This window comes from Capsicum annuum, chromosome 11 (assembly GCF_002878395.1).
Source record: "Capsicum annuum cultivar UCD-10X-F1 chromosome 11, UCD10Xv1.1, whole genome shotgun sequence".
Classification (NCBI taxonomy): Eukaryota; Viridiplantae; Streptophyta; class Magnoliopsida; order Solanales; family Solanaceae; genus Capsicum; species Capsicum annuum.
The window spans coordinates 179,424,471-179,438,277 of record NC_061121.1 but is presented as its reverse complement, the minus strand read 5'-3'; the positions used below and the strand labels follow the sequence as shown (position 1 = coordinate 179,438,277).

Sequence of the window (13,807 nt, the reverse complement as noted above, 5' to 3'; positions counted from 1 at the left end):
AGGTTGAAAGAGAGTTTTGAAAAATGTTTTCCTTACTATTTGAAGGAAAGTCATTTTCCTTAGAATTGAGGAAAATAAGTTGATTTGGAAAACATTTTCCAAAACCTTTAAGCCAACCATACATGAGAAAATTGGACAACATTTTCTGAAAAATGTTCTCCTTCACACCAAACACACCCTAAAGTGAAATAATTTTCCGGGAAAAAGTAAAAAATTCTCATGGTCAAACGCTCCATTAATTGAGAGACTGGGAAAGAGAAGGAAAAGGACTGTTCTTGCGCTTTTTGGTCTGGTTAATGCACTTATATTCGTACACTTGTTGAATCCAAACTTTCATGGGGAATGAGCACTGGATGTGTACAGTGGTGAGAAAAGAAAAATATGGAAAGGATTTTCCTTACTTCTGCTTCTTGCTTCTGTACACTTTTCCTGGGTTGGGGCTTAAGTACTGGTTGTCATATAGTTCAGTTCCCTGTTGTCCTCCTTGACCACAAATACACACTATTCTTTGTGGTGGTCTCTGTTGTTGGTTTCTTACCATTATTCCGCTGTATTGACCGTCCAAAAAGTGTCTTGATGGTCATATTGTTATTTTTCTTTGGATACTATGAAATGTGTCTGTTTATGTGTATCGACTTCTGTGTATGATAGATTCTCATGAAAAGTTGCATGGTTCACTAGTTAGTGTAAGCGGTTTATGATATTGTGGTTAAGTTACCATCATACTTCATTTATATTTACTTTTTACTGAAATCTATGAATGCGAAACCTGTCTTTTTAGGGATATATTGATATTTGAAGTTCAAAAGTTTGCATGTCTGTAGAGCTTTCACGAGTGTAGTTATCTTCTATTGTTTGTAATTTTACTGAAAATGCTGTTATGATAATATGTTTGTCCTTTCTTTGGTATGCAGTGTGACTTGTATCCTTCGATGGGCAACCTATAAAGAAGAACCAACTTGTCCTCAGTGTAAGCATCCATTTGAGTTTCTCTACATCCATCGCTCACTTGATGGAAGGTAACTGATTAGTTTTGAGTAAACTTTCCTTTTTTAAAAAATATTTTTGATACGTCGTGATGCTAATTGACTAGGTCTGTGTGTTTTCTGATTAACATTGTTATATGCAATGGTGAATGAAATTATGAAAAACCATGAGCATAGTAGTGGTTGAAAGATGTGTTCATTGATGAGATTGAGAGTAGCAGAATGCCCTTTTTCTTAAAAAAGTTTGTGTCTTCTACTATTTTCTTAAATTTGGTGTCTATTTGGATATGTTTCTATGTTTGTCAAGTTTGCAGGTTTAGTACCGTCTCAATCTTATTTGCTGGAGTAACATATCGTTTTCCGATTCCAATTAATATTTTGTGCAGTGCCGTTCCCTTGGTAACTTCACCTTTAGTTTTGTGATTATTTTGTTGTGTCCATGCCTCGATCATCCATCAGGTGCCTGCTACCTCCAAGTAGACACTGGATAAGTCTGCGCACCAAAGTGTAGGCAGATGAGAAGAGTTCATTTAATTTAAGTATCTTCAGATGAGAAGAGTTCATTTAATTCAAGTATCTTTAGGTGGTTGAACCTTGTTCTGATCATTGTCACTCCAACCCTTCTATTGCTAGGCTAGCCCCTTGGGAACTGGACCTTTAAAGTTGTGGTATACGAGTTGCCTTATCTTTGCTTAGGCTGGGTTGGTGAAACCTCTAGAGAGAAGTTGGGGAGCGAAGTTTTATGAAGCTTAGCAGGAGTTTAATCTGGAGAGCTTTAGATAGTTACTTGATGTCATTATTCATGTCAAATTTCACTTGATTAAATATGGCAGAACAAATTTATTTCTAAAGAATCTTACTGTCATTGGTTTACAAAGCTAAAGAGGTGTGTATCCAGTAACTATCTGATGTCTACCCCCTTCTAGTGTCATGAATCTCCACTGTTTCAGAATGGTGTTCCAAATAATCCTGTTTCTGTACCTTGTCAATATACCTATAAACATCGGGATGAGCTAAATTTGAAGCAGCTGAAGTAATTTCAAATTTTCCTAATTATGAAGCACACTGTTCTTGTCATTATATTAAGCATTTCATGCTTCACTGTTTGCTATTCAAAGTATGAAGGTTTTGTTAGGTTGTGTTGAAGACCAAAAGCTTTCCTAAGCCTCTTTTTCCTTACACATACACCTAATGCATAGTGCGTGTTTGACTAGGTAACTAATGCATTGTTGTTTCTATGTTTTCCATCTATGCATTTTCGTTGGATTTTGAATTCCTTATTTGTTACTGGTGACGTCTATCTTATTGAGTGTCCATTTTACCAGCCTTCAGGACTACATGTTTGAGGAGAGTGTTTGCCTTCTCCTCAGGGCATCATGGTTTAAACCTTTGACTGTGGAGGAAAGGGCGGAGATTGATGATGATGACCTAGATGATCTGTACATGTATGATGATGCAGAAGAAGATTTTGAAGAAGATTATTTTGTTGGTAGTTCTTCAAGACTCCGTATAGGCAATAGACGATGGGGAGACAATGGATATGTCAGTGCAGGGAGGCAAGAAGCAAGGCCTGTTTATCGATCAAACCCGCAGGAATCGGGTGTTGGTCCTTCTCGTGAGCCCAAGAAGGAGACTGCTGCTCCTAAAGAGCTTGTTGGGCGGCGTGCCAAGAGGGCACTGAAGCGAGAAGCTGCTGATAAGGTGGCTGCTGAGAAGCACCAGCAGCGTTTAGTGAGGATGGGTCGGAAGTGAGTTTTGCTCCTGGATGACCCTAAAGATTATGACTCCATGAATCACACCCCCTTGTACAGAGTTTCACTTTTGTTTGTAAAATAATCAATACATTTAAGATGCTGGAATTACTGGTAACTGGGATGGACCATGTTCGCCTGTTAATTCCAGATATATAAAAAATCCTTGACAAAGGGAAAAAGGATGCTCATTGTTTCCCAATAAATGTACATTGTTAGGTGTATTACATATTTTATCTTTTAGATCCTTGAGATTTAGTAGTCAATTCCAACTCCCATCTTCTCTGCTTCAGATGTTAAGATAGCTATAGATAGAGGATTCAAGGAGACCTGTAAATTTGTTTAATTAAGTAATACAATAATGGTAGTGGTCCTAACTTCCATGACTTCTCATCGCACATATTTACCAATTTTATGCAGATTCTTACTGAATATTCTCTGTGGTTTGACTCGCGCACACATTTTATAACTAGTATGAGAATAAGAGGTTAATCAACTCAACTAATTGCGGTCGGGTAATGTGATCACTAATCTAAAGCCAGTGTCTTCTTACATATGTAACTTGCTTTGAATTGCGTTTTGTTTTATGTTGTGCATATTTTCCCACTTACCAGCATATTTTTCTAAATTTCTCCTATAAAATAATTTTTCATACGAAAGACGGTATTTCAAATTTAAAGTCTCCATAACTACTTTATATTTTGGTCGGTTTTAGTCTCTGCACAAATAATATTTCTTCTCTAGTATTTTACACTTCGTATGTGGAAGGCATGCCAATTGTCAATGCAGCCTACCTCAATGTGGATGCGAAAAGCACCTTTAATTGGCTAATCACTATGTTGACCATCAATAGTCTATTGAATTGAAAATGAACAAATGGCCCTCGAGGTCCTCCAACGATTATCAATGGTGATGTCATCTTCATGAATAAATTCAATTGTACAAACATAGCTTAATTGCAAGAAAAAGCTCTTCAAAACCATAGCACACTTAAATCTAAAAACAACATATGAATTATGGCTAATGAGAACAATTTTCATATAGGAAAAACTACTAAAGTATGAAGTTACTTTTGTTATGTCACTCTTGGCAAAGCATGAAAAGATGAGTAAGTGATCAAAACAGTGCTAAAACCAGATATTGAATACCATGATCAGACATAGTTCAAAAGAAGGCTCTGCTACCATAAAACACTCTTGAATTTTCTTTCTTCTTATTGTTCACATCTGATGATGATGACCTTCCATGATCCTGAAGAACATGATCTCTTTGATCAGCTTTATCCAAGTTTAATGGAAGCTTCATCTTTGCTAATGACTCAGTAAACTGCTGCATACTTTGCATGTACATATCCACTATCTGCTGCTGTATAGCTGATTGTTCTGCGTCAATCTTGATTATATTCCCTAATGGAGCTGAAAAAACCACATGGGGTTCTTTCCTTTCTTCATCTTCTTTCTTGATTGAGTCCTTTTTGCTATCGTTGTTCTTCAGGTCATCGATCTTTTTATTTGGTAAGAAACCCGCCGGGTTCCTGTTATCACTTAAAGAACTTGTCATTGAGGAGCTAAGGAACCAAGAATTTTGAATACTGTCTTTCGGAGAAATATCTGAGTCATGATCATCAGCAAGTTCTTCATCATCATCATCTTCTTCCTCTTCTGATGGATTGACTGCTTCCATTTCATAGTCATTCTCTGGCTGCTGTTGTTGATCATCATGATGACTCTGGAATGCAGCAAGTTGGAGAAATGAACCTCCTAAGTCAAAATATTGGGACACCATTGCTTGATTCTCTTTAACTAGACTGATCTCAGGGAGCTCTATTCTTGAATACTCAATTGGATCAAGAACATTATGAGATGTATTTCTATCTAGTAACACAACTTCTGAACTTATAGAAGAAGAAGGTGATAGTGAGCAAGAAGGATTGGTGGATACTGAAATGGGGTTGTTGGTATTCAAGAAAAGGGACAATTTGACTATACCAGCAGGGGAATGAAACAAGTCAGTGGAAGAAAGGCTAACATCTTGAGTGAGTTTCCCTTTACCAACAACTGAGGAAACAGGAACTAAAGCAAATCCCAAGAGTTGATCTTCCATTAAGGCTTTGGCTCTGCTGAGCATCCAGATTTCACATTTGAGGATGGAATCAACTTGGGAAACTTTCATTGCTAAATCTTCACTAAAATCAGGATTTTTTCCACCACCATTTATGACCCTTGTTGATATGGCTTCATCAGGGTTGTAAGTAAGGGAAAATTTGGCATATACATCTTGCTTGTCATAGATGCAGATGTTGTGAATGTTCCTAGCATGGTGGACATGAATTTCAAGAATTCCTAAGAGGCCAGATTCTAAATCTGTACTTAAATCAGGGTTGTATAGAAAACCTGTTGATGTTTGCTTGAATGAGTCCATAGAGGAAAATCAAGATGCTAGTTCCCTTGAAATCAAGAAAAGGATATGTAGCCTACAGGGGATAGGTTGGTGCCTTGGGTGCTAGGTTGCCAGAAAAGAACAACTTGAAAGATCAAATACACATTTCATGTTGCTTTATCTGGTTCTTTTGGAAAGCAAAATAAGTTTAAAAAAATATGGTGTGTTTGAATGTATAATACATTTCTTGAAGTGTAAACATGGCATTGGAGGTTTGGAACTTCTCTTTGTTGTTTCTTTAAGGGGTGGAATGGAGTTCTAAGACAAGGATAAGAGGGACTTAAGAGTTGAACTATAGAAGTTTTTAACCAAATTGAGCAGTTATGGAATGAAGTGAGTAGGTAATATAGTATGGGAGTCTGTAAATGTAAAGTATAGATTTTAATCATAAGTAATTAACAATAAAAAATAAAATTAGATTCCTAGAAAAAGGTAACCATCTATAAAAAATAGGATTAGTAATCAAGAAAAGAAGCCATATTTTTGCTACGACAGATTAAAATTCATTTGTGATGTACTATTTTTTTTTGCTATACATATATAGCAAAAAGAACTTACTAGTAGGGAGAGTGGATATGATGAGAGGAAGATGCAAGTGCACAACTAAAACACGAGATTTTCTTGTTTTTTTTTTCCTTTTCATTAGACATTAAACTTCTTGTTGGTTTAACTGATTAACAACGTTCTAGAGAGAAGATCTTTTTCAAACATATTAAATTTTACACTTATAAAAGAGGAAAATTTTTCTACAAGAGCATGATGACAAAGATGACGAAGTGAAAAGGAATGACATTTGTCTTCCTCCACTTCATGTTTTCTCTAACTTTTATGGGGTGGTTGAGAGATATTTGGTTGAGTGTGGGGTTTTGCTTTGCTTGGCATTGCAGCTTCCTCAATTTGCTATCACCATCTATTGAAAAATGGTGGTCCTACCATCTCTTATTCAAAGATTCCCTTTAGAGTCTCAGGAAAGATTATGTCATGTGTTACAATAACTTTACCAACTCTTCTTATTTTACCAAGGAGACTTGAGATAGTTTAGTACTATCTCCGTTTTAATTTATTTATCTGATTTTGATTCATTAAATTATGCCTAGTGTTCTAAAATTATCCGATCTTGAATTTTTTATCTTTCAAAGTATGCGGTCTTGAATTTTTATTCCCCTTAATAAGTTCCAATGGTTGTCTATAACACACAACTTATGGTTAATCGAAAAGATTTAGTGTCTTGAAATGTCCTCAGTGTCTGCCTTATAGGCAAGAGTTAGAACTTATGTTTGATGGACAACAACCCTAAGTTCTAACTTTCGTCTATAAGGCATCACTTCTGGTCAATTGAGCAAATTCACTGTCTTAAAATGTCTTGAACACCTGTCTTATGGGCAAAAGTTAGAACCTATGTATGATTAGAAACATACCTAATTTTTAATATTTACGTATATGCAAAGACTTTTGGTCAATTGTGCAGGTTTATTTCTTGAAATATATTGCACATCTGTTTTATGAGCAAAAGTTAGAACGTTTGACCTATGGGCAACGATTTGTTAAGCAGGACTAAAAATGAAGACCACTCTTATGGAGATTATTTTTGTAAGATCTTTTTTTTTATGGGAAAAAAATATCAAAATCTTTTTTTTCGTCTATAAGGCAACACTTCTGATCAACTGAGCAAATTCATTGTCTTAAATATCCTGGATATCTGTCTTGCGGAAAAAATTTAGAACTTATGTCTGATGGATAATATACCTAACTTCTAACTTTTGCGTATACGCAAAGACTTCTAGTCAATTGTATAGGTTTATTTTCTTGAAATGTACTGAACGTCTGCTTTATGAGTAAAAGATAGAATGTTTGTCCTATGGGCAAAGATTTGTTAAGTGGGACTAAAAAATCAAGACCACTCTTATGAAAATCATTTTTGTAAGACCTTTTTTTTTTGGAAAAATAAAAGATCAAAACCAACTCACTTTAGGGTCATTTTTTGAACTTAACACTTCATATCAAAATACTTTTTAATCTTCTGATCTTAAACATATTATCCAAATTAGTTAGAATTAAAGAGAGTTACCATAAAAAAAAGAAACATTCTTTTAACGGATTAAAAATAAAGTATGATAAATAAATTAAATGAATGAAGGAAGTTGGTTTTTCGAGTTCTGGACCAAAATAAACCATTATTTAAATCAATTCACAAAAGTAGTATGTTTTTTTGAAACTTTACCAAAATAGTATAAACGTTGTTCCCAATAACGTGTTATGTTTTAAAATAAATTAACGGCCAAAAAAGAACTATTGGTAGACGTTAGAATAGAAAACATTACTGTCAGTAATGTTTTTGAGATAAAATGTTACTGTAAGTTACGAAACTCTGCAGCTCTGCCACATTAGAATCTTTGTACAAATCTGACATTAAATTCGTTACTACCAATAGCGTTTCTATCAAATCAACTCCCATCAGCCTTTTTGAACAAAATTTCACATTAAAATCATATTTAACAGTCACATTTTAAGATAAAAATGTTACTGTAAATAATGTTTCTATCAAATCAAATCACGGGCCTACAAAGTAGGAATCTTGTTGATTGATATATGAATAAAACGTTATTGCCAATAACGTTTAGGACAATAGATTATTATAAGAGATGGTCTATATAGAATATTCAACATATTTTTACAATTTTAACCAAAGCTTTTGCTTATGTGCTTCATTCTGGAAACAACATTTACAATTTTTTTTTAGGTATGACGAGCCAATATTTTATAATACATTAAAGTTATTTTGATGTTTTAATAATTATAATACATATCTTATTTTTGTGTATAGCAAAAAAAAGGCTAATTTTGAAGAAAATGTGATGGTTGCTTTGTATTGGGGTGGTGAAATAATTTCTGACATGAACGAATTCAGATACAGTGAATGTGTTAGAATGATTATTAGCATGTCTATTTCAACTAGCTATGTTGAACTAGTTGAAATGTTGCATGAAAAAATAAGGACAAACAGTGAAAATATTCAAATGGATATTTCTGAAAAATATCCATGCTCATTTCAAGGTAACATTACAAGGTTCATTGAATTTAAAATAGAGAATGACCAGTCTTTGCAATGACCAGTCTTTGCTATAATTTCTTGTCATTCCTAAAAAATTTTCGAATAAAATTGATATAAATCTTTTGGAGTTGTATGTAAAGACTAGACCAACAAATTGTGATAATCTATTTCAAATGAATGGCCAGCATGGTTATTATATGAATTTGTTAGCTCAAAATTATGAATTTGCCATGCCCAGTCAGCCTCATTTTGCATATAGTGCAACCCCCAGAATCCATCATCACTTGATGCAAGCCCTAACGAACATGAGTATCAATCATAAGATGAAGGATTAAGTAGTCAAAGACACATTGAAAATAGCCACATGCAATATGAGATCAGGTGGGTGATCTTTATTTTTTTTGAAATTATAAGAAATTTTGTGCATCACTACTTCACTAATTCATTATTTTTTTCACAGTGAAGATGAGGATAACTTTGATTTATGTAAGGATGCACATGCTCAAATTTGTGATGAAAGTTTGGAGGAAGATGAACCTTCAGAAGATGATGGAGAAAGTGAAACCATAGAAAGTAAATCTGATGAAGATACCAGTGATAGTGAAGATTTACCTCAAAATGATATTGCTGTAAATATTCATAATCAAATTGGTCAAAGTGTGTTTGAAATGAAAAATCATGATATATCCTACTTTACAACATTAGAGAATGAAAAAGATATTTTTATCTCTGCCCGTGAATCCAAGATGAAATGTTGTTCTGTTTGGTCTGAGGACGCCAAAAAAGATTTTAAAAAAAAGTTTTTAGCAGCAAAGATAGATTGAAATGGGCTGTGAAAATTTGAAGTTTGCACAAAAATAAAGAATTCATAGTTATAACATCAAACAAGAAACTATGGATTGTCAGATGTAGGTTTCACGAATCATTGAGTTGTCGATGGTTTCTTCGAGGCTGGAAGGTTGGAGGTAGCCTTTGGAAGATAGAAAAGTATTTTGATAATCATAGATGTGAGATAGACGGGCTTACTACATGTCACACTAACCTAGATACCAATTTAATTGCATCTTTATTTCTAAATCAAATACATAAAAATCCTAAATTGTTGGTAGTAGATATCATATCTAATGTTCATGATATATTTGGTCATCAAGTAACATATAGGAAAGCGTGGCGTGGACGTCAACACGTATTTAAATTGGTGTATGCTAATTTTTAGAAATCATTTAGTGAGCTTCCTAAGTTTTTTGCAGCTTTTCAACACTTTAACCATGGAACAATTATAGAATAGAAACACTAAGAGTCCATGAGTTTGCTAGAGGTAAAAACGTTTAAATTTGTATTTTGGACTTTCAAGCTATATATTGATAGATTTCGAACTTATCGTCCCATTATTTCAGTAGATGAAACCTATTTGTATGGTAAATATAAGATAAAATTATTAATTGCTGTTGGAATTGATGGAAATAAAAACATTCTCCCTCTAGCATTTGCTATTATTGACAGGGAGTCGAAAGAGGCATGAAAATGGTTTTTTAGAAAACTAAGCGCTCATGTGATAAATGATAGAGAAGACGTGTGTATTATCTCTAATAGGGTAAAAGGAATCTTAGCTAGTTTATCGAAGTTGTGCCAATTTTAGGAGCCTCGGGCCTTTCATCGATTTTGCATAAGACATCTAGAGTAAATTTCAATCTTATTTTCCAAAAAGAAACCTCAGTGATCTGATGTGGAGTGCTACTTCAGCTCATCAAGTAAGGAAGTTCGAAGCTCTAATGTGGGAAATCAGGAAAGAAAATAAAGAAGCATATGAATATCTCATGCAATTTTCATTGGACAAATGAATGATTAGCCATGATGATGGAAAAAGATGGGGAGTATTGACAACAAATCTTTCAGAGTCTTTCAACGGACTTCTAAAGAAAGCTTGAGTCTTGCCTGTCACTATCATGGTGAGACTTTCATTGGAGAAAACAGTTGAACGGTATACCCCTAGATCTCAAACAGCGCACCAACTTGTAGAGCAAAAGGAATTATGGACAAGCAGTTTCAAAGTAAAGTGGGAGAAGAGCTATAAAAGTTCAAAAAGATACTTTATTTTTTATTGGAATATATCCGCTGGGGTATATGAAGTTAGATCTATACAAGTTGATGGTACTGGTGGTAATCTTTATTGTGTTTCACTAAATGATAAAAATTGTGATTGTGAAAAATGAGCTAATTTGCACTTCCTGTGTTTACATGTCATGAAGGTTACTGAAAGAATGGGAGGACTAGCTAGAAATTTTGTTAGCGAGCATTTCACAACATAGAATTATGTTGCTACATATTCTGGGTCATTCTCACCAGTTTTGCACGAGGCATATTGGCCATCTCCAAGTTTTATAATGAGAAGTAATGAATTCTATCATCGTCCAAATCGACAAAGGAAAACTAGAGTACCTAATGAGATGGATCGTGGTCCTGTAGTATATGGGCGATCTTGCGGGTTGTGTAGGCAAACCGGACATAATAGATGCCGATTTCCAACTCGTAATCAAACTTAAGTGGGTACTCTTAAAATTCCTAATTGTTTTAAGTTGTATTTACTTTTAATTAGCTAAACTATGTATTTTTCTTCCTTTCATTATAAAACTGCGCATATGTATTGACTTTTGCCAAGAGGCCAAAGTTACTAAAGATATTAATTTTTAGTAAGACAAGAATTACTAATTCATGGATAAAGGAGAGAAGCATTACCAAAGATATTACAGGATTTAAAAAAAATAAAAGGAAAAGAGAGAGTGAAACCAAAATATTGTGACGCAAAAACCATCCTCCTTTATTCCATTTTTAAGATAAATTACCAGTTCAGAGGTCAAATATAACATATGTGACATATTACTAATTGAAAAGATATCAATTATATTTTTGCTTAAAAAGCTTTCCTTGATTGACAGTATCTGCTATCTTCATTGAGACATACACAAAAATGATAAGTATTATTGGGTTAAACAAATAAAAAGAAAAGAGAAGAGTAACACGATACTATCTTAAGGAAAACGAAAGTACTCTTTTGTTCTATTTTACATGACAAATTACTAATGGAAAGGTAAAAAAAACCATCACAAATTTATATATAAAATAATCAAAATAGCTTCTTTTCCAGTAAGCATTTTAGTATTAGATATAATACTTCCAACAACCTAATATCAATACACCACACAACACTTCCAAAAGGTTTTGCTCTTTCTTCAAATTCTATTATAGCACCTTAAAAAAGCTTTCTTTAACGTTCTTCCTGCACGTTTTTGGCCACAAGTTCCACACATAACTGCACCTACAAGCAATTAGAAGAGTAAGCATCAAAGAAGTAGCCCACTAATATTCTGATTTTATGAAAATCTCAAGTCATTTTGCAGGTATGAAAGAGTTGCCCACTTCTTTTTAACTTAGTGAACTTGCACACATCTCGACAAAATAATCATGAAATAAGTGAAAATTGATAATATAAAGATCTGCACACACACACACATATATATTGCAGTAGTCACACATAACGATACTAAAAATCTCATTCCTTAAATAGCAGAATCTGTTAGGCTTCACTCTAACACATATTAAAAAACTCATACATAAATACTTATACAATACCAAAAATCCTTGGTTAAGAGGTAAAACACAGCGTTGAGATCAAATGTTCTTTCCAGTTAACCACATTCATAATACTATAGTAGTAATAATTATCATTCTTTTAAAATAAATATGGTGTTCGAGTTAGCTTGCACACATCTCGACTAATACAATAAAATATCTGCTATCTACCCATCATCCCATTAATGCAAGAGCTTTTCCACGAAAAGTTAAAGTACAGGAGGAAGAGAACATTTGACCTCACTAATTCTATTTAAGAATCTTAGTACTTAGCAAAATTTATACTTGCAACTTGTGATATTTTGTGGTTCATGGGAAGTTGTTCCTGCACCTAAGTGTACATATATTTCCTCAATTTGGCATCTGTTAGGCCAATTTACTGTCTATATTTATCTAGATTCTACCTCATGACAGTAAATTACGATGTTTTTTTTATCAAGCTCTCATTTTAAAATACATATGTTTAAGATAATTACTGCTGTAATGGTTTAATGCATCAAGCAATTGTGATCTTGTTACATTTAAGATTTACATTACCTCATTATAAATGTTGTATGTTATAAACCTAATTGTTAGTCGGAGAATCAACCCGAGGAAAATCTGACTATAATCTTAATTCTTAGTTCTAAAGTTTTGTTATCATTGCATTTGGAGATTCACTTATATCTTTTGAAGTACTCATACCATCTTACCTACTTCATTCACTGGTCCTTTTTCTTTTACATTACCCATCTGTATTACAACCCCTTCTCTACACCAAAAGAAAAAAGAGAAAAATGGTAAAGGTTGTGTAATGGTTGAAAGCTATGGTCTAGTTGAGATGTCTAATTTGTCATGCCTCCATGATTGTAAAATGGGAACTTAATTTGATCAATTTTAATAGAAATTCACAGAATAAATATAATGGTAAAGACAATGACTTTTATTCAAATGCCTAATGTGCAATTTGTGAAATTTGAAGATTCCTAATATACAAATCACTAAAAAGATTGTCTACTAATATACGAATCACTAAAAAGATTCCTAGCAAATATTGGGATTAAATCAGTGTTATCAAAAGCCCCAAAAAAGGCTCCACGGTCCATTGGAGCTTTAAGCACAAATAGAGCATGGGCTTTAATGAAAAAAAGGCACAAAGGAAGAAAAGATACAAATAATATGGACAAGGAAATATCTAAGTAGATACACAAGATGCTAACTCCCTCCCAGTTCAATAAACATTTCCAAATTATTCTTTAAAAATGACTAGGAAACACGTGCAATAAAGGATCATCCTTTCCTATACTTGGCAATTATATTACATATTGTGTAAAAGAAAAATTACTAAAATAAACAAAGCATACAAGGATGTAGTTCTTAATAGCCGCAGATTTAGAGAGGGGAATATCTTAATGACCAAAAGGCTTTCATCTAAGTAGATACACAATTCACTTTTTGCTATCTTCTAACAAGGTAGGTAAACATTATACTAATTACTAAATACAAAATAAATTAGGGAGTATTACGAGATACGACACATTGAATCTGGTCAATATTTCCCCAAGCTCATGGAAAGCTCGTACAAATCAACCATTTTAATGAATTTTATACATAAGATATCATTCAGATGGAAAACTTTAAAATGCGATATAACATTAAATAAGTTCAAGCAGAGTAAAATCTAGAAATTATCCTTTCAGGAGAGTCCCCGCACTGAAGTTAGAACAAGAGGACTTAATTAATGAACACCTTTTCTCTTTGTGTATGAGTCTATTTAGGATAAAGCTAAATAAACACTTTGTTTGTCCGGGAGCAGATTGACATAAGCAAATTAGCAACAGGAAATAATGAAGCATATTAAAATATTGAAAGCATAATCTTAAAATTCTTTCTGTTCTTCTACTTTTTTAATTTTTAGCAACTATGCAGGTGAATCAGCATCGAAAGACACACTGAACTATATGGACGAA

The 13,807-nt window shown here is 33.5% G+C and overlaps 2 protein-coding genes across 2 annotated transcripts; one reads left to right on the top strand and one right to left on the bottom strand.

Moving 5' to 3' along the window:
• Positions 1 to 914: 914 nt before the first annotated feature.
• LOC107848125 lies at positions 915 to 3,120 on the top strand (the record flags this gene model as incomplete). The annotated part of the gene is given in 2 exon segments (XM_016692807.2): positions 915 to 1,019; positions 2,312 to 3,120. Coding segments are annotated over 2 exon segments (532 nt in total), but the record flags the coding sequence as incomplete, so codon positions are not given.
• A 144-nt stretch (positions 3,121 to 3,264) lies between these two features.
• Positions 3,265 to 5,560, bottom strand: LOC107847184. The gene has a single exon (XM_016691409.2). The coding sequence runs from the start codon at positions 5,156 to 5,158 to the stop codon at positions 3,902 to 3,904; it is 1,257 nt and encodes a 418-aa protein (XP_016546895.2). The 5' UTR covers positions 5,159 to 5,560; the 3' UTR covers positions 3,265 to 3,901.
• Between the last annotated feature and the right edge of the window lie 8,247 nt (positions 5,561 to 13,807).